The 21,104-nt window shown below is 37.2% G+C and overlaps 2 protein-coding genes across 3 annotated transcripts in view; both read right to left on the minus strand.

The window, feature by feature from the left end:
- The window catches only part of RGS7 (regulator of G protein signaling 7), a 488,559-nt gene that overhangs the window by 146,562 nt on the left and 320,893 nt on the right, over positions 1 to 21,104 (minus strand). The window contains exons 2-3 of one of the 2 annotated variants that reach the window (XM_029934822.1): positions 16,809 to 16,859; positions 12,311 to 12,366 (exon numbers count right to left, since the gene is read on the minus strand). In XM_029934822.1, coding sequence (XP_029790682.1) covers positions 12,311 to 12,366; positions 16,809 to 16,843 — 91 coding nt within the window. In that variant the 5' untranslated portion in view covers positions 16,844 to 16,859. The remainder of the gene's footprint in view (positions 1 to 12,310; positions 12,367 to 16,808; positions 16,860 to 21,104) is intronic. The other variant, XM_029934821.1, reaches the window with a different exon arrangement.
- Positions 1,783 to 4,347, minus strand: LOC115288663 (ribulose-phosphate 3-epimerase-like). The gene is given in 3 exon segments (XM_029936141.1): positions 1,783 to 2,378; positions 2,381 to 2,510; positions 4,309 to 4,347. Coding segments are annotated over 3 exon segments (765 nt in total).

Below are 21,104 nucleotides of genomic sequence, written 5' to 3' on the forward strand. Positions count from 1 at the left end.
TTTTAAATTAAAGTTATTTCTATATGCCTCATGTCTGATTCAATTAAATGGCACCTATTCATGGCACAAATCTTTCCTCTCCTATTGCAAAAACAAAGAAATGTTTACATTGCAGTATAGGAAAAAAAACAAGCAAGCATTATTCTATGCAGAAATGTTAAAAAGTTTGAAAAATAAAGTTATTTCTCAAAACTCAGTAGTTTAGTGACACTGGTCCTGTTATTTCTTGCCATATATATATATATATGTGTGTATGTGTGTGTGTGTGTGTGTATATATATATACACACACACACACACACACACATACACATTACATATATAGCAAGAGTATTTGCAAGTGGCTGATACATATTTGTTGTCAAAGTATAACCTGGGACACAACTTTCAATATTTATGAATTAACTCTATACCTTATCATCTCTTGGCCTACCTGATCTTTGCTGGATAATATATATCCTTGGGGTCAAAATCCATAATGTCCAGAATATCCTCAGCCATCTGGTTCTGCTACCGAGTAAAATTAGACTGGAAATAAGACAATGTTAAATAAATGAGGCTTCCTCTGCCTAATCTACTGCCCAAGGGCTCCATTTGTAAAAAGAGTACAAATCAGAAATCCTCTGCCCTACTGGATTCCTTCATGGTACCAGCCTGTTGCTTGAGCTTTTCTCTCTTCATTTTTTAAATGGGGATAAAATGACTTGTGGTTTTAATGAGATTATATCAAAGCACCTTATAGGCCATAAAACAAAAAAATTATATAATGATAGCTACTTTGTATTGAGCGTCCTCCATTCTACTACCCTATAATTCTAGGACTAGTAGTGGAAGCTTTACATACAGCTTAGTATCTCTTTCAGTGCTCCACACAATCCTGCATGGTAACTGTAACTGCATTCAGTGTATATATCAGTTAACAGATACTCAAAGAGGCTGGCTGATCTGATCTGCTAAGTCAAACTGGAAAGGAGATGAGTCCAGATTCAACTCAATATCACTTCCAAACAGACGCTTTCCTTTCTTCTCAGAGCTAGCACATTATTTCATGTCCTTACAAATGGGGGTAGGATGAAGAAAAGGGACAAGTGGGGAATTACTGTGTAACCTGCTCTCCAGCAAAGCTATCAGGGAAAATACCCCAATACAATCTATATTTGTATTTTAGAACTGACCACCTGAAATCCCTAGGCTTCATACACTGTTTTTGCAGTTTTTATGTATCAAATATAAGGTGCAAAGTAAAAAATAGATGTTTAAGAAGCAAGAATACAGTATGCCACCCTAGCCAGATTCAAACTTCGATTTTTCATTAGTTCCAGTCTACTCATTTTGTCTCTCATGTGCACAAATCAAAAATGACATGAAACAGGAAAAACAGAAGGACTGCTTTGCTTTGGAAAACAACCAAGAAACGAAAGAAGGTTTAAAATGAAGAAAACAATTTTTTTTCAAAGTAGCTAGTATGCCTTCATTAGGTATTAAGACACATTTCTGTTTATAACCCTATTAATACAGCCATATTTTTACTCTTTTAAAAATCAAGTCTCCCAGTAAAAATGGTATTTTACCACACTAATCTTCAAGTTCCATCACTAAAAATATAGTCATACACACCAAATTCTAACCTCTTGGAACATTCTGCAAAATAGATTTTAGTCACTGGAATGAACAGCTGCTCAGAGAAACAGCCCTGCTTCAACTGTAGTATAATTTGGTAGTCAATATTCTTGTTTTCCAGTAGAAAGATTTCATGAGCATAAACCCTGGACTCCTCATGGTCTCATCGGTCAAGAGAACGTTTCTGAGCAGCTTCTAAGCAAACATTTCTTAACAGGTTGATCACAGATCTGGGGTCGTCACTCCTCATAATGGCACTGCCAGACACAATCATGTTAGCTCCTGCCGCTGCACATTTATGGATAGTGTCAGGACCTACTCCACCATCGACCTCTATGTCTAAGGACGGGAACTGGGTCCTCAACCAATGACCCTTTGGCATCATATCTTCCATGAATTTCTGCCCTCTAAACCCAGGTTCCACTGTCATAACCAAGGCCATATCTATCTGATTAGCCCATGGCGCCAAATACTCAACTGTAGTTCCTGGTTTGATGGCAAGGCCAACCTTCATCCCATTCTCCCGAATGCCTTTAATCAAAGCCCTGGGGTTCTCAGTAGCCTCAAGATGAAAGGTATATTGATTGACTCCTGCTACAGCCATCGGTTTTACCCACTGTTCTGGCCTGGACACCATCATGTCCATATCAAAGAAAGGGTCCTTGCCTAGCTGCTTTCGGAGGCTTTCTACCACAGGGTGCCCAAAGGTGATGTTGGGAACTAAATGCCCATCCATTACGTCCAGGTGCAAATACTTGGCCCAGAGTTCAGCATCCGGAGGCATTCAGCCCCTAAATTGGCCAAATCGCTGTTAAGGATGGACAGGCCAGTCTTGCAGCCAGACGCCAAGTGCCCCAAGTGATAAATTTTTTTAATGATTTTTATAAGATTCTATTATGTCCTTCTATGCCTTTGCTTGGGTTTTCCAGGATACTACAATATTTCAATCAATAAGTCATGTTTTGCTTCTAATAGGATTACTATTTGCCTATAAAACTCATTTTTCCATGGAATAAAAGCAACTTCCTTAGGCTGTTTCAGTACATAGAGTAATTTCCTGTGGTTGGATAGCATATATATATCCTTGACTTTACTTAAAGAAAAGTAGATTATCTGAAATCAATGGATTGATCAATCTGGAAAGTTTCACTTTCTGTTCTATAACTAAACACTGTATGCTGTGGAGGGTCATGGGAACCTATTGTTTTTCACTTCGAGGTAAACCTCCATCTAGAGTGTGAACTATGAAAAATAAAAATAGCCTATCTATATGTTAATATTCTCTTTGTTAAAATATTCAATTCAATAATATTTAAATGCCCAATATGTGCCAGGCACACTAAAGATGCCAGCGACAAAGACAAAACAAAGACTCTGCTTACAAAACACGCATTCTTTTTTTTTAATGTTTACTTATTTTTGAGAGACAGACAGAGCATGAGTGGGGGAGGGGCAGAGAAAGAGAGGTAGACACAGAATCTGAAACAGGCTCCAGGCTCTGAGCTGTTAGCACAGAGCTCAACATGGGGCTCAAACTCAGAAACAGCAAGATCATTACGTAGGCCAAAGTCAGACACTTAACCAAATGAACCACCCAGTGCCCCTCAAAATGCACATTCTAATGAATATGTGCCCCAGACTTTGTAGAATGACCTGAAGTCAGACCATCATGTGACACTGGAGGGCCAGTTCATGCCTCTGTCAACAAGGGTGATATTATGTCAACATGCCCTTGGAAGAGGTCAATCCTCAAACATACCCTAAAAAGAGGTCAATCCTGAAATCCGATATGAGAATTCAGAAAGTGTGGCCAACAGTAGAAGGAGGATACCTGTATCCTTTTCTTATTGACTGACTAGGCATCAGTTAAGCCCAGACTCCAGGACTGAATATGCCTGGAAGGTTTGCAGGGTTGGGGATGTTGACCTTGTCTCTAGATGTGAGGAGGGCAACAGGGAAACAATTTCTAAAGGACTTACAATCAGATGTGGACTGTGACAGGGTAACAGTTACTTTCCATGTTATATTTTCCTTTTAAGATCTGTGATGCTCAAAAACATCTTGTGAAAACTTAGAGTCTGGGAGATGAAAGTGGGAGTCTGTGAGGAGGTACAGTCTTCACAGAACCCAGCAGGAGTGGTGCCCTTGGTTGAGGTCCCAGTAATGGTAGCAGACGGTCACTGTGCAGGAACACAGCAATCTCAAAAGGGTAATGGAGGCTCTGGTAAGGATGTAGACATCACAATTAGGTGGGGGTAAGGGACATGAGATACTGGCTCATGAGTGGCTGGGGAAAAATATCAGATATGGGCAAGGGAAGACACTGAGTGGGACTAGCTCCAATAACAAAGCCAGTGAGACTCATGCCTTCAAAGAACTCTGGACAGATATGCTAGAATTCTGGCTGTCACTACCCAAGTGTGGTTTATGAATGATTTTATTCTCTTCTTTATAGTTCCCAGATTAGCTATAGTAGATTTATAATGGTTTTTTTATAATTCAAAATGTTCTAACAATGTTCATGTATGCTTTATAAGGTACTATATGTGACGTTTGACATCAATTCCCAAGAAAAGTTTGTTGAAACCTGCCAATGAAAACCTGGCAGATCACTTAGTGAAGGTTACAGCTTCAGCACTGAAGCCCTCAGAGGGATAATAAACAAGTGTGTGTCCATATCGTTGCTTACAAAGATGCCCACAACTACCCAGACCACAGATGTTTCCATGGCTAAATGGCAGCAAAGGAAAAATCAAATGTCAGATTTGCTGAAATAGCCAAGTAACCCTCAATAGTCAGAACAATCTAACACCCCCTCTTTTTGTGGCTATTCAGTAGGATCAAAGTGGTAGTGACATCTGGCAGATCTCCTTTCAGAAAAACTGGATTAAATCAAAAGAGCAGTTATTTATAGAAAATGACCATCACAGTCCAAACCTATGCCTCACATGAAGTGGAGTTAATCAGAATTCTACATGATGTGCCTGATGTACCCTGGAGGGCCTCAATGCCCCGGTACTCATGAGCTCAGCAAAAAGGAACAATTCTGAGTAATTCTAGAGATGCCAATCACTTAACTTATAACACCTACAAAAATTTCAAGGCATTTAATTTTATTAGAGATAAGGATTTCTTTGCTTACAGCAGAATTTCCAAAACATAAAAACCCTATTATATGTTACATTGAGTTTCTTAGAATCATTATTTTATTAAAAAATATTTTTAGAGTCATTATTTTAAAAAGATCTTCTTTTTATATAAAAGCTGGAATCTTTATGTATGGTTTGCAACTAAAGGATAGTGAAGAGACAGGTGCATTCATGCCATGGTAGAATCAAATTCTGGCCACAAAGCTTCTGTGAGCACTGCTATCACGTGTTCTGTGCTGTTGGTGTGAGCATTTCTTGCCATTCTTAGATACAACAATTGGAAAAACTTTATGAATAGGACAAGCAGCCTTGATCTCAGCTCAAATATGGAGGAGGAAATCCCAACTCCTTCTTCAGTTGGGAAATTAAAAATCTGTTATCTTAATGAAAGATAAAGGGGCCTGACTTTTCAGACAGCTCTTAGATAACTAACAGTCTACGGCTCTCTCTGGATAGCGTGTATAACTGCTTACATTTACTTGCCCTTTTTGAGTGGCCAATCCTGATGAACTTGTCTATTTTCAGTGATGTCCTATGTTCTAGGACTTTTCATTTTTACCAAGTCCTTTCTACTTTTCTTTCCCTCTTTATAATTTTTTTATTTCCTTCCTTTCTTCCTTCTTTCTTCCATCCAAACCTCTTACCTTTAAAAAAAAATGTGTATATTAGGGGTGCCTGGGTGGTTCAGTCAGTTGAGCGTTTGACTCATGATTTTGGCTGAGGTCAGGATCTCGCAGTTCGTGATGTAGAGCCCCAAGTTAGGCTCTTCACTGACATTGCAGAGTCTGCTTGAGATTCTCTCTTTCCCTCCCATTTTGCCCATGTCCCACTCATGCTCTCCCCCTCTCTCAAAATAAATAAATAAACTTAAAAAATGTATATATTTTTCCCCTCCCTCCAAAATCAGGTTGGCTTATGAAAGAAACATGTGTACACAAAAAGGTTAATAAAATAGACAGTGAAGACCTAAAAAGAGGAGAACAACAGGCCAACCAGCTGTTAGAAGAATTAGACAATGCCACAGGGCAACTGTGTTTTTCCATTTGGTCTTCATTTTCTTTTCTAGTGAATAGGATAAAAATATCAGCCTCTGCTGATATATGGAATATTCCTAAGTGAGTTAAACAACTATTTAAAAGCATGCTGAATTCTAGCATCATTATGCTTGTTCATAAGTTTTACAAGCAAAAGGACAGCAATTCTAATTAGATTCCCAGCTGTTTTTAGTATTTTCCTTAACTGTTGGCAAGTCTAATAAGTAATCTATAAAAAAAACTCTGCCAATCAAGTAAAAATGGGAAAGATCATAAAACCCTGGGACTGGCATTTATAGATGGGTGTGCTGGCCAGTACAAACCAAAAGAGGGAAATGGCACAGCCAGATGGCACCAGGTGAATCTCTAACCAAGGTGCAGTGTTGATATCATGTCTGATATCCATCAGGTGTGAGTCCTGGCTCCCCATCTCAGCTCTGTTCCAAGCCTTAGAGACCTCATCTGTAAAATAAAGTTGACTGAGACTCTTCCTCTGGATCTGAGAATGTTAATGTTTTGATATCAAATGTATTGGGATTTGAGTGTTGGTGCTACCTTTTGGTAGCTTCATAATCTGAGACAGATTTCTGATATACCATGTGCTTCATGAAGTTTCTCTCTTTTCTTTAGGACTGAATAACAGATATGTTATTCTCAACGTGGAGTTTGTACACCTGAGCTCATGCTCCTTCCTATTTGCAAGAACTAAATAGGAAGAAAACATCCAGGATGGTACCTGAAGGCACCCAATTACTTAATGTTAATGTGTTTTATTCTTTTTTAATTGTTATTGCTATATAGTAATGGAAGGGGATATGAAGGCAGCCAAAAGCCCAAAGCAGAAAAGGCTTTTATCAACAGAAAAAGAAAGGGCCTGTTGGTGGCTGAAATCATACCAGACATTCTAAAAGTAATGACTTCGATTTTGGTAATGAAAACTTCCATTCGTGGACTTTATGAAGACCTTTCAGTATATTTTGGGTTTTAAGTTTCAATTATGTAGAGCAACTGCAGAGACACAGTCATCAAATGACAATATCAGTCCCTTGTTCCATTTTGAAGAGCACTTCTAAATACAAATGCAAAGCATGCATTTGTATTTAGAGAAAGGGATATTGTTAAGTAATAAGTTAACGGAGACAGTTGGCCTCAACAGGCGGGACGTGATTGGGGTTTACTTGTTGGTACTGATTACTGTGAATGGGGGGCAAACATCTGCAGACTTCTTCATTTTCCTTGGCAGAGGATTCCCAAGGGGCAATGGGCACCAAGAGAGTTTCCTGATGCTGTGAAATGTACAAGACTCCATACACTTTTAAAGGTGGGGTGGTATTAGAATATATGCAAAAAGGAATTACAGTTTTCTTCTGAGGAGAAGCTAGTAACACACTGAAATGAATACATAAGGACAACCATGGCTCCTGCTCATCTCAGGTGAAAACAATTAGAACAGCAAATAGTATTCCTCATGTATGTAACTATGAAGGTTTGGCTGCAGTAGCAGAGACAGGGGCTGGGACCAGGTGCCCAAAGATATGAGGATTTTATTCATGTTTCTTTAAGTGTTATTTAAAACAGAAAGTGCATATCTGAAAGATGTGTGCTTGAGTTACGTCTACCATCTTGAGCTAGGTCAAACTAATCAATCTTGTTAGAGGTGTACGTGATGGCTCTGATTTATGATTTCTTGCTTGTTATCACCAGAATGTTAAATGATGCCTTAAAAACCCAGAATGTTTTCCTAATGGTCCACTAGTATTGGGACAATAAATAATAAGGGAGTCACTTTATTTCTTTCATATTGACATGATAGCTTGTAGAATGGACAATAACATATGTATTTTATAAGGCTTTTTTTTTTTTAAACAAAAGGGGATTGAGATAATTTGCAAGTGCTTTAAATGCCTCTATCCTCCTGCGACCATGTAAGATCGTTGTTTGAAATGACATGAAGAGCATACAAAAAATATTTTTCATTTTGAGGTGCCTGATGGCTCAGTCGGTTAAGCATCTGACTTGGCCCAGGTCATTATCTCACAGTTCATGAGTTTCAGCCCTGCATCATCAGATTCTTTGCCTCCTTCTCTCCCTGCCCTCCTCCTTCACTCATGTTCTATATCTCTCTCAAAAATAAATAAACATTTTAAAAATTAAAAAAAAGAAAAGATTTCTTTTTTATTTTGAATTTAACATATATACATTGGAATATGTAGAAAATAGCCCTAACAAAGAGTACACCCAGGATGCACTAGTTAAATACAACACCAAATCTAAGCAAATCAATTACTTTATTCCAAAAGACACTATGTAAGGGACCATCTGGTCAGGTGGATTCATGCACCTCTCATGGTTGCCAACCATGTAATGAAAAGCAGAATCTAAGCCTGAAATAATTGTTCCAAACGGAGAAGACACACAGGGTAGAGATCGGGAGAGCAAAGTTCTGTTTCTTTGAACAGGTTTTTGTGTGATTTTGGACATTCATGTTTTCCTCAGTTGACTTTCCAATTGTAAAATGAATACATCTTATGGCTACTTCATGATATTGTAGTATTCAAATAAAACAATCTATTTTAAATGATTTGGAATAGCATGAAATGCTTTGCAGATACAAAATATTATCAAGGATAACAGAGACATTCTATACATTCTCAATTCTGATATACCTTCATATTCCTTGAGCTGATTTCTCTGGCAGGCCAACCAAATCCAGAGGATATGATGGCTACTTGTAACAGAGTTTTTTATACTCATTGACAGAATTTGAAATCATTTTGTCTAGAGGACTTGTACAGAATTGAGAGACCAATGAAGGACTCTAATGGTGAGCATAATGGGTTGATTTTATTAATTCAGTGACAATTAAGATATCTGATCCAGTTGAATGATGCGTAAGCAAAATATCTGGTTGACTTATCTGAATCTCAATTTTCCAGATATTTTTTACAATAGATAATAACCTCTATAAGAAAAACCTTTGCAACTATTCAACATTAAGTTTTTATCCTGAATAAATATTTATTCTTAATCCTACTCTTTTATCTGCATTTTAAACCATTTCTTTCAAATTTGGTTTGGTTTAGATAAAGAAAAATTCATTTTAAATTTATTTCTCTCCACTTTTCCTCATTTATTTAAGACAACACAAACTGAATCATTGGTTACCAAAAATTTAATGTCACTTCAGTGGATTCCCATTAGTAAACTCAAGTGATTATGGATAACTGATTGATCTTGATACTTTAGTCAATGACTAGAGAGGATGTATGTCTTCTGCCATTATTTTTTTTTATATTTGACTAAAGCAATAAAACTAACATATAAGAAAAAAATAATTAATCAACAAATTGAGTAGTAGCAAGTGTAAATAATTCATGCTTAGAATAGCAATTGGGAGCTGAATTATGGAGAGAAGTCTTCATAGAATAGATTGTGTTTGAAGGCTAGTATAAAAATTGCATGCATTTTAAAGAATCCAATTTAGCTAAATATGCCTGCAAATGTTCAGAGTTTTAAAAGAATCTGGCCTATTTAAAAATAAAATCAAGATTTTGGCATTAAAATGTTGACTCATTTAAACTTCATAAAACACTGTATTAAAAGCATCTGATGAAGAAAAAAAAGAGAAAGATTAAATAACTTGCCCAATGCCCACAGCCAGTAAGTACCTGAATCAAGACTTGAGCTCAAGTATGTCTGCAGAGCCTATGATTCATCTTCAATGCCAGCTAGCCTCTCAAGGAATACTGGGATCTCAAGAAGCATGAGTGGATGGAGAGAAAGAGAAAAGTGGAGCAGGATACCATCCAGGGGACGCAGAGAATGTACCTAATGTTCTTTAATGTCTAGTAGTCATAGTGAGGCTCACTTCAGATTTTGGACTGAGCATCTTAAGGTACTCTTCACCTTGGTCAGCATCACTTCAAGAGCTTGGCAAGGGTGAATGTTCCCGTGAGAGGCAGCAAAGATTACAAATGAGCAGCCTGATGTCAAGAAGTTATTACTATCTGCCAGTCATTTTGTAAAGTATGCAAACTTCATTGAAGCGTTGTCTTTTGATAAATTTTCTCAAAGTATCATCCATAATTAATGACATGATTGATATTAGACACAAAGCATATTTATAACAAATGATGAATCGGTCCTGGAGGACAAATTTTGCAAACGCAAGCCAAAAGCTAATACTACATATCACAGAAAGGCAGATCTGAAAAGCAGAAGAAATACAAATGTGAAAGATTTTTGCAATAAGGGCCCAAATTTGTTCACATACTTCTGTATCCATGCCGTTGGATAGTCCTTCCTTAAAGTGGCTCTGGACTTGGCCGAGGTACTTGCCTTGGCAGATGAAACAATAGATAATGAGACTCAGGTGAAGCCACTGCAGTAGGATATCTATGCTGGCAGGCCACAGGACGAGAGAATGAGATGTGCCTCACTGACAGCCCATCTAGTGTTGAATACACCCCCAAATCCTAGCTCATCCACCCAACCACCTGGCTATCATCCAGAAGAAGAAATCCCACCAGAAATCAGCCAAGCAAACCCCTAGAAGAGGTGACCAGCCAATCTGCAGAATTATGAACTAAATAAAATGGTTGTTTATTGTGGGGAATAAGCTTAGGAATTCCCTGGGTTTGCACCAATGGGTTAATAAGGCATAAAAAATTAGAAAGCCATAGGATGCTCACACCCAAGTTTGGGTAAACAAGATTAGATAAATAGGTTTAGAGAGGGCGGGGCAAAGGCCCCAATATAGAACAAAGGTATATGAGGTGAACAAGATTCGGAATTCAGGGCAGAAATGTCCCCCAACTTAGTACAATAGCAGAAAGCTGCTTTCACAGGAAGGATCAAATTAGGTAAACAGGTAAATAGGACTATAGACCACTGCTGGTGAAGTTGTCCAGAGTGGAGCTAATTAGTAAAAGAAAGGTGCCTTGTTAACCCATCAGTGCAAGCCCCCAAGCTTATTTCCCACAGTTTGTTTTAAGCCACGAGTTTATGCAGCAAAAGCTATTTGATATGATAGAGTACCATTTCAAGCAACGAGAAAAACAAGCAAAAGGTATTACATATCTGTTTCTCAAATAGAGACCTAGTAATACAAAAGGATCATATTGCAAGGACTGTGTGTGTGTCCAGGGAAAAACAATTTGGACATCCTTAAAGAATCCCATAACTTGGAATGATAGAAGAGAAGCAGAATATTCTTGTGCAACTGAAAGTAAAATAGAAGAACACCATAAGGCCTTGGGAAGCACAACACACTTTCCCAGGGTGAAGCAGAATCACTTGGTGTGCCCCCAGTCTGAGCTTGGGAGAAGCAAAGATTATAAACAGACAGGAAGAGGCCTTGTCAATGTGGACAGGAAACAACACAGAAGCAGTGGAGTGGAAACCAAGTGAAGACATAGGTGGTGGATGGCACACTTCCCAGTAGATGCTGATATAGACAGAGATCCACCAAGGGCTAAATCCCTCCTCTTATTCTCCTGCCTCCATCCAACAGGTGATGTGCATCAATTTCTTCTCCATGAAACCAAAGTACCATTTTATTCTATTAGCTAGACTCTACCTCTGAAACTAATGCAATTTATTCTGCACTTTGCATTCTCATACATATTCTATTTTCTCAGTAGTAGAGCTGAAAGGTATTAATAAAATCATTAACTCTTCACACCTCAACAACATAAGCTAAGATTATAAGTATTAACTCATCGACAACAACAACAAATCACACAAACAGAAACCTGCATCCAGCAGGATTAGGAAGGGTGCCAAAACACATGTCCCCAAAGTCTAACAATATACTATATACATTGGATCAGATTGCAACAGCCTCCTAAGAAAGCACTGCAGTACTAAGAGAAGGCTTTGGAAGACGACTAATGAAACCTCTAGTCTACAGTGGGAAAGTCAGGACTCAGAAGGGTAAGGGAGCACACCACTTTGGATCCTGTTCTCTGAAGTCAATGAACAACAGCTTCTCTCCACCACGTGGAGAGCACACAACATGTGGGTCTGGCATTGGCCACAGTGTGCAGGCAGCTGGGCATGGACAAAGCAGAATATAGGGTGAGTCTGACCCAGTGCCAAGAGTCCATCACATTCAGAGACAGTATGGCACCATGAAGAAGTCCTGTGGTGGGGATTACTTCCAGTTTTATGCCTTCTCTTCTATATTCAGTCTAACCAAAAACTATAACTTATTAATGCATATTAGTATTAGCAGTATGGCAGCTCCAGTTATGAAGAACAGAAGCCATGGCACTGCATTATCTAAAGACAAAACACCTACCCTGTCAACAGTTAAACATCAGTACTCTGAGGAATCCTTTATATTTGAGGAGAATAAGTGGGAAAACAATTCATAAAACAAACCCAAAACATCTCTAAGACATAAAATGGCATGAAGTAAACTTACAACAGTATCTTCTATGTGCAATTAAAATATTAAAAGTGAATGACACTGATGTAATTCAAGAAGAGATGAAAGATGACTTACAAGGCAACATGCTGTGATTAGAGGAGGGCGTGCCAAAGGCAGGTGGAAATGGAGAGCTGGAGAAAATAATGAAAAATTTTAATGTAATAGTATTTGTTCTCCCTTAGCAGCAATAAAGAACTGAATCTCCAGTGAAAGAAATCAGAATCAATGTTATAATGTGTAAAGTTAATAAGTTTACATAGATGGAGAAGGAAGAGAGAGAGCTAAGAAAGACGAAAATAATAATTGGGTGTAAGACAGAATAAAACATACTAGCAAAGGTTATTTCAAAAGAATAAACAAGAATAAAACAGGGAAGCAACTGGATAAAATAACCAAAATGAATACGAAAAGAACTATAACTCTTAGTTTTCTGAGCAATTATTATGTAACAAATGTAGTAAGAAATGCCTTTTTACTGTTTATTTTTAGTAGTAACTGCTTTAAATACATTAATTCTTTAATTTTCAGGAAAGCACTAAGTAGTGGGATTCATTATCTGCATCTGCATTTTAGAAATGAAGAAATGAAATCTAAATAATAAAATGGGAAAATTTATTTTCAACTTAGTAACCCTGAATCAACAGACTTAAATTATTCAGCACATCACACAAATACATCAACCAACCAACCAACAACCCCCTAGCAATTGTGTACTTATTTCAAAGATAGGGAAGACATTACAGGGATCTAGGTAAGGGAAAACACACACACACGAGAAAAATTAGTTTTCTTCATTTTGCCAATGTGGTGAATGCATAAGAGCAATGAATCGATATCTACAGTATTTTAAAGAAGAAAGTTTATCTCATCTACATTATCCAGCCAAATAGTCAACATACACAGAGGCAACAAAAGTCAATCTCAGATACACAGGGGGTCAGGAATTGAACAACCACATAGAACCCTGATAAACTTCTCGAAGAAGGATTCTAGCTTTACAACAAATTAGTTAAAAGTAGAAACAAATAAAATTTAGTAAAGTAGTGATATAGAAATTTATCATATGTACAAACAATAACCAGTTAATAGGTATAATTGAAGAGAAATCCCCACATATAATAGTAACACAAAATAAAATAACTAGAAATATGTTTCATATGAAACATGCAAAACCTATATGAGGAAACCTAAGAACGCTGCTGAAAGACCACAAAGCAGACTTGAACAAATGAAAAGACACAGCATGTTCTTGGATAGAAGACTGAACACTGTAACTGGTCTAGGGAAGACGGAAGAGGCAGGTTTGAGGGGATAAATCAAGATTCCACTTTGGTCATGCTGTGCTTGGCCCCCTGAATGAGGCCACATATGCATTAGATAGACCACTACAGAACACCATGGAGAGGTCAGCCTGAAAGCTATGATTTTGGGAGTCCTTTGCATATACCACTGAGCTACAGTGTGTACATGGATAAAAGTGCCTAGGACAGAAACCTAGACATCCCAACATTTATAGATTAGCTAGGAGTGAAGACCTGTCACAGAAAACTACATGGGCAGTGACAAGGAGGAAAAACCATGAATGTGATACCCTAGACAAGTCAATCACGGAGGGGATGTTCTTCATGTACTCCCAGGGCCTAGCCCATCGTAAGAATTCAGAAAATATGTGTTAAATGAATAAAAGTATGAATAAATCAATGGAGTGCCTGAGCAGCTGAGCTGGTTGAGCATCCAACTCTTGATTTTGGCTTAGGTCATGATTGCAGGATTGTGGGATGAAGCCCCAGTCAGGTTCGATGCTGAGGGTGGACCCTACTTAAGATTCTCTCTCTCTCCTTCTGCCCCTCTCCCCAGCTCTCACTCACTCTCTCACTCTCTAAAATCGTTTTTTTTAATTAGAAAAAATCAATGAAAAAATAAGTTTTTTTCTAGAAAAAATATTAATTGTGAAAATGGACCCAAGAGGTAGATGAAAACAAAACTTTTAGATGAATCCTGCATGTGTATTATATGGGTATTAAATATATGTGTGTATATCTGAACACAACAAAAATAATCCCAAATTCTTTCTTTAAATGTTTATGTTTATTTATTTTTGAGAGACAGAGAGAGAGAGAGACAGAGAGTGAGTGAGGGAGGAACGGAGAGAGAGGGAGACACAGAATCCAAAGCAGGCTCCAGGCTCTGAGCTGTCAGCACAGAGCCCGAAGTGGGGCTTGAATTCATGGACAGCAAGATCATGACCTGAGCCAAAGTCAGATGCTTAAACGACTGAGCCACCCAGGCGCCCCAATCCTAAATTCTAATTAAAGTTTCAAATATAGCTTTATTTTAAAAAATAATACAAGAATAATACCATATGACCACTTGTCTAATAGTACCAAAATATCTAGTAAAATATTTGGTTAAATGTGCACTGAATTGCTACAATAGAAATGGAAAGATATTAAACATTCATTAATAAAATGTTGAACCCTAAGAATACAAATGTGGACTCATTGGTTTTGGATAAGACCTTTAAGACTGTTCAACTCTCTCCCCTTGTCCCCAGATGGGCATGAGAACATGCTCCTATCCCCAGGAATTGGTGTCTTCTTCCAACTTGCCATAAAATCCCCTTTTAACGAACAGTTGACATCTAGAACTTTCAATGATCCTAGAGATCTTCAAACAACCACTTCACAATTAGCAGAAGCCTGACATAAGTTTCTTTCTTATTTTAGAATTTTCAGAAGATTTGTAGGGTTAAAATTAGATCTTTTATTATAATAATTATTTAGTCTCTCTGTGATTGCTTTCAGACCTGTAGCCATCAGAGGGACTTTGATGATGTCAGTTATGTTCTTGACCATATTTAATCAGAATCATGTTGCCAGATTGATTCATTTCTGTGTGCAAATCTGTTAGATCTTTAGAGCAGTCATCAATGCTTCTCACTCTTCTTAAAATCTAGCCCTTTACTCTGCAGAGGTTAAACTAGTTCATTCAAATCAACCAACCAACAAACCAACCAATGAACCAACCAAAACTAGTTTTTCAGCTCATCATAAATATGACTAAAACATGTATGTTCCTTCCTGGATATGATTGAATTTATCTTTTCATATACCTCTAATGAAGCTTTACAACTTCCTTAAACTGTTGAGCAACCAAATAAAATCAGGTTTCATACACATTATAGCTAAAATGATATCTCATGTGTAAATTCTAAACAATGATTGTTTCTTACTAGCTTATTACTTCTGTACCTTTTCCCTGCTTCTTAGACTATTACAAAGTAAATTTTTTGTCTTAACTTAAAAGAAATACTCTTGATTCCACTCCACCCTTTGAGGAATAATATTTCTTATAAATCAGTAGTTTCTTGGTTTTCAGTGACTGTGCCAGATGGGGCTTTGGCCTGGTGCTAGTTTGTAAAGTCAGCCTGATGTGAGGCTAAAATATAAACTTGATGACTGTGACTCCCTACCCAGTAACTATCTACTCTTTGTACTTAGTAACAATATGATGCTGGACATAGGTGCTTTGACTTTAATTGTATTAGTCCTTTTTAACCTGCTAGGGTAGGTATTTTCAAAGCTCATGGACCAGATGAGTGGGGGATGTGCACAGGTATTTACGTATAGAATTACACCTACAGTTTCTGATAACGTGACTTTACAAAGTGAGCTCAAAATAAGGAAAAATACAAACTTTGCCTTTCGATGTAATGTTATTTCTAAATCATTCTAAGGCGGTAACCATCAGAGGCAGGAGCGAGGCCGAGCTGAACTGCTCTCTCACTGGAGCACAGCTTGCTGCGTGGCCGGCACCCGCCTCTCTTCCTACCAAGCCATCTGCAGTCATGTAATACCAATTGTTTTAAGGTTTTTGTTTGTTTGCTTGCTCAACATCCTCTCTAAATAAAACACATCTCATTTTTCACTTCAGGGATGTAAACTGTTTACTGCCTGGGAAAGCTCTTACACGACATTTTAAAAAAGTCATCAAATGCCTTCTATATGAAGAATTTGTTCTAGGCGATGCACAATGTGGGCTGGTAGAAACAGTTCCTAAACGCTGGAAATTAACTCAGTGCTGCAGAACAGACATAATGTCCACCACGGTAAATGGTTCTGTGGCTTAAATAAGAGCATTAAAAAAATCATGCAGGCATGACCAAAAAATGAAAATTAAAAATAACTTCATGCAAAAATGGAGTTAATGAAAAATTATAGATTAATGAGATTTACCCTTATGTGATTTATGAAGGGCGATTTCCTTACTTCATAATCACTTGCTATATGTTATATCTGCAATTACTTATGAACATGTATATAGACTAGCCGTTCTGTAATCACCAATCAAATTTTATGAAATGGAACATTAAATATGTGAAAAATTGTTAAAATGAACTACATAAATTTAGTTAAATATATGTTGACTGTCTTAAAATTTGTATAAATGCTAAAAGCATAGTTTAAATGTAATTATAACTTTTCAGATTGGCTTGTCATATTAGCCCCGAAAAAAACATGTTTCTAAAGCCACAAAGAAAATAATTCTCTCAAAGGGAAAATTATTTATTTACCTGGATCCTCTATAGTTAAGTTCTTTATTAACCATTGAACGATGTCTGACCCTAGAAAAAGAAAAAAGAAAAACATAAGTATTTGTGAACATTTGCTTATATACGTTAACTTTAAGAACTCACGACTTTTGTCACTCATGTTAGTAAAACGTTTCTTTTTAGTTATGGTTTTGGACATATATATACTTATTTATCATAGCGGAGGTGACACACGATGTCACATTAGTTTCAGGTGTACGACATAGTGACTCAACAAGTCCACGATCATGGTGTGCTCACCACAAGCGTAGCTACCATCAGTCAGCCTATGACACTATTACAATACCATTGACTATGTTCCCAATGTAATACGTTTCATCCCCATGACTTATTTATTGTGTAACTGGAAGTCTTCAGCTCCTACTATCCTTCACCCATTTTGCCCACCCCACTTCCCCTCCCCTCTGGCAACCACCAGTCTGTTCTCTGTGTATTTCTCTGAGTCTATTTCTGCTTTGTTTTGTTTTTAAGATTCCACATATAACATGAAATCATATCGCCTTTGTATTCCTCTGTTTGACTTATTTCACTTAGCGTAATACCCCCATGGAAGTCCATTCACACTCAAATGGCAAGACAGTGTTTCTAACTGTTACAATATTAAAGATTAGACACATATGGAGTACTGAAAACAGAATGTGAATACATAGTTTGTTGTCAATGAGGCCAGGTGAAAACTACTAAATTATTTAGTTGAAATATTTAAGCACAAAGGTTTAATATACATGTAGTGGATAAAATGATTCATTCATTTGTTCACTGAATGCATACTTATTGAATGCCCACTATGAGGTTTTTTCCCTTTTTTCCCCAAATTTTTATTCAAATTCCTGTTAGTTAACATAATGCAATACTGGTTCCAGGAGTACAGTTCAGTGATTCATCACTTACATACAACACCCAGTGCTCATCACAAGTGCCCTCCTTAATATCCATCACCCATCTAGTCCCTCCACACACACCTCCCTCCCTCAGCCTATCTCTAGGCTCCATCAGTTTGTTCTCTATCATTAAGAATCTCATATAGTTTGTTTCCCTCTCTTTTTGTTCCTTCTCTCCCTATAGTCACCTGTTTCATTTCTTAAATCCCACATATGTGTGAAATCATATGGTATTTGTCTTTCTCTGACTTATTTTGCTTAGCATAATACATTCTAGCTCCATCCATGTTGTTGTAAATAAATGCCCACTATGTTTGAAGCACAATCCTTAGCAAGGCATAACCAATATTTTATAAGATGGTCCCATGTATCTACTCTCAAGCTAAACCAAATTTGTTGTTAGCTTTTGAACACTCCTGTGTGTTTCAAGTCTCTATGTCTTTATAGTACTATTCTCTTTGACTGAAATGTCTTACCACTATTTTCAAGACACTCAAGCCTCTTTATAATAGAACTTTCCTTGACCGTCACTTTAACTCAGAAGAGTTAACAACAACCTCCATTGAAATTCACTGGTATCTGTGTAGTCTTGTATTGTAGTATAGATCACACAATGTTGCAACTGTTTATCTGGATAATGTCCTCAAGCAACTACCCTGAAGTGGGCACCATATTCATCTTTCTATATTCAGAACACAGCAAGTGGTTGATAATATGGGATGAATAAAAAACACAAGTAAATATATGTTTTCACTTCCCACAGAAGAAATGTGTGAGGATCTGCCGAAAATGTAATGTTTGAGCTAGATTTTGATATGTAATAGATAAAACTAATTGCTGGAGGCCTATGTCAAAGTTAAAAAGGGGAAAATAGTCAATAAAAACTATTTAGTGTATTCTTTCTATATACTCCATGCTGGGAAGAACAGAACTTGACACTAATAAAAAGTATTCACAGTGTAGTCAGGAGATCTTGAATTCCAGGCTAAAGAATTTAGATTTTTTTTCCCCATAAGTCAGGCAGAGAAAGGGAGACATGGTATGTTTTGTTGTGTTTTGTTTTGAGCAGAAGAATGACCTTACCAAAACAAGTTTAAGGAATTTGATTGGCAATACATGGGGAGTGCCTTGGGCCAGTCAAAAAGAAATCCAGGACTGAAAGGAGAAGTTCTGAACTAGTTCAGTGTACAAGTGAGTTAAAGCAAAATTAGAGGCTTGCTTCTGGACTTTGTGACTAATTAGGTATGGGGGCGGCCACTGGAAGAACGGAAAGAGAACTCAAGGTTTCCCCTGCAGGAGCATCATGGATGAAAAGGATGGTGGAAATATAAGCAGAAATGGGAGTTGCAGGCAGAGGATTTGATCTACCTGAAACATTAATTTCTGTTTAAATTTGGCTTTCAGCATCATTCATTTCTACATAAAACAGCAAAAACTATGGATGAAATATATATGTTTTATACATAGTAAGCTGCATCAGGGCTGCATGAATGTAATTTCATGTGAGCTGAGACTCCGCTTGTACTGCTCTTGGGGACGGGCCTCAGCTGCACCTGAGATGTGTATGTGCACATGACTGACATTAACAATGACTAAATAATTCTTGCTGCTTGATGAAAAATAGCTCAAAGCTATCTTTAAAATAAATTTGGGGGAGCCTAGCCAGCTCAGTCAGTAGAGCATGCAACGCTTGATCTCAGGGTTATGAGTTTAAGCCTCACTTTGGGAACAAGATTACTTAAAAAAATTTTTTTAAATAAAATAAATAAACTTGATTATCTAACTTGAGAACAATACCCTAAAAGTTATGAAAACACTCATACTCAACATTGATGTCCATATGCAAGAATTTTTAAAAGACTTCATTTGTTGCATCTAATGTATTATTTTATATCTGTTTCATTTACAACTGCCATTGATTTCAATACATGTGAGAAGATCCTGAAGCAGCTCTGAGGGAAGGGAGGAGGGGAAACTACTCACAAAACACAGGGATTTCAGAGTGTATGTTCCGCCTTATAACACTAAATTATCTTGAGGCATGGTTATCCTTTAAAAAAGAGGATTCAGTTTTTCAAATATGTATGTATTGATAGTTGACAAATGTAGAATTCCAGGTATTCAAATCTTATGTACTATCTCCAGGTAGCTTGCTCATTTTCCACATTTGAGCATCTACTTGGGGAACATATGTGAGCAGCCACTGGACTTTTTCCATTCTTTTGAAGAGAGCCAAACATTGGTTCCAAGACTATAATTTTCTCTTAGTGTGAAAAATGATTTAAAAATGTTTTTAGAAGGATTTTTTTAAAGTTTTCTTTTTTTTTTCTGAGCAGAAAGAAATACAAAGAAGCCTAATTTGAAACTACATTTAATTCAGGAAACAGGAAACTTTCTTTCCTAACCTAGATTTGAGTACTTGTGTTATGGTCATGTTCTCTGCTCAGCTCTGAGAAGGATGATTGGAGCACTTGTTGATATCGGTTAGTAGATGCTACAGTGGTTTTATTGTGTGGTCGCCCCAATATGTTTGTGGGTTTAAGATGGAATATTATGAATTACTTTATTGTTAAATGTATACCCGAATGCATTATATGCACCTCTTCTGCATCTATGAAAGCAAGATCTTAACTCCAAGAGAAAGGTAGAGAAACAGAGAGAGAAACAGAGAGAGAAACAGAGAGAGAAAAATCCAGCATTATGACACAAAAAGAAAATGGAAAGAGAAATATGGTGTCAGTCATATTGAGAACAACAATCCAAATGTAAAAGGGTGCATTACAGCCAGGAGGGGTGTAGGAAAGATTGGTGCATTTCTAGCAGTGTCTCAGCCTTATGTTTAACGAATAAAGGAACACATGTATGATTTACATATCCAGCGTATTTTAGCATTCCATGAATCCTTATTCTCAGTAACTCACAGTAACATGAAGCATTGTTTTTCTTTTTTGTCTTCCTTTTCTTTAAAAAAAAAATGGCAAAGATCTATTGAATAGCCATAATTTGAAACTAGCTAAGAGAAGCAACAATATCTTAAACCCCAAGAAATCAAAGAAATATCTCTATGACTATAACTACTAGGAACTTTAGCCCTGAGCAGTACCTATTATTGCTTTGAATTCTTAGAGGTTACTCTTATAACCTTTAGAGTTACAAAATCATGTGTTCCCTCTACTTAGCAGAAGTAGTAAAGGTTTTATTTTTGTGTAATTCCAGTAATCTATGACTCGAAATGAAAACAAGCAAGATTGTTTCTCATGCACTGCTCACAGTTGCCCACATCCTGTATTGTTTCTAATTTCCATGACTTTGATGGTGCTATTCCATCTCCATCTCTTTTTCCTTTGGCCAGTTCCAACTCAGCCCATAATGTTCA

This window comes from Suricata suricatta, chromosome 3 (genome assembly GCF_006229205.1).
Source record: "Suricata suricatta isolate VVHF042 chromosome 3, meerkat_22Aug2017_6uvM2_HiC, whole genome shotgun sequence".
Classification (NCBI taxonomy): Eukaryota; Metazoa; Chordata; class Mammalia; order Carnivora; family Herpestidae; genus Suricata; species Suricata suricatta.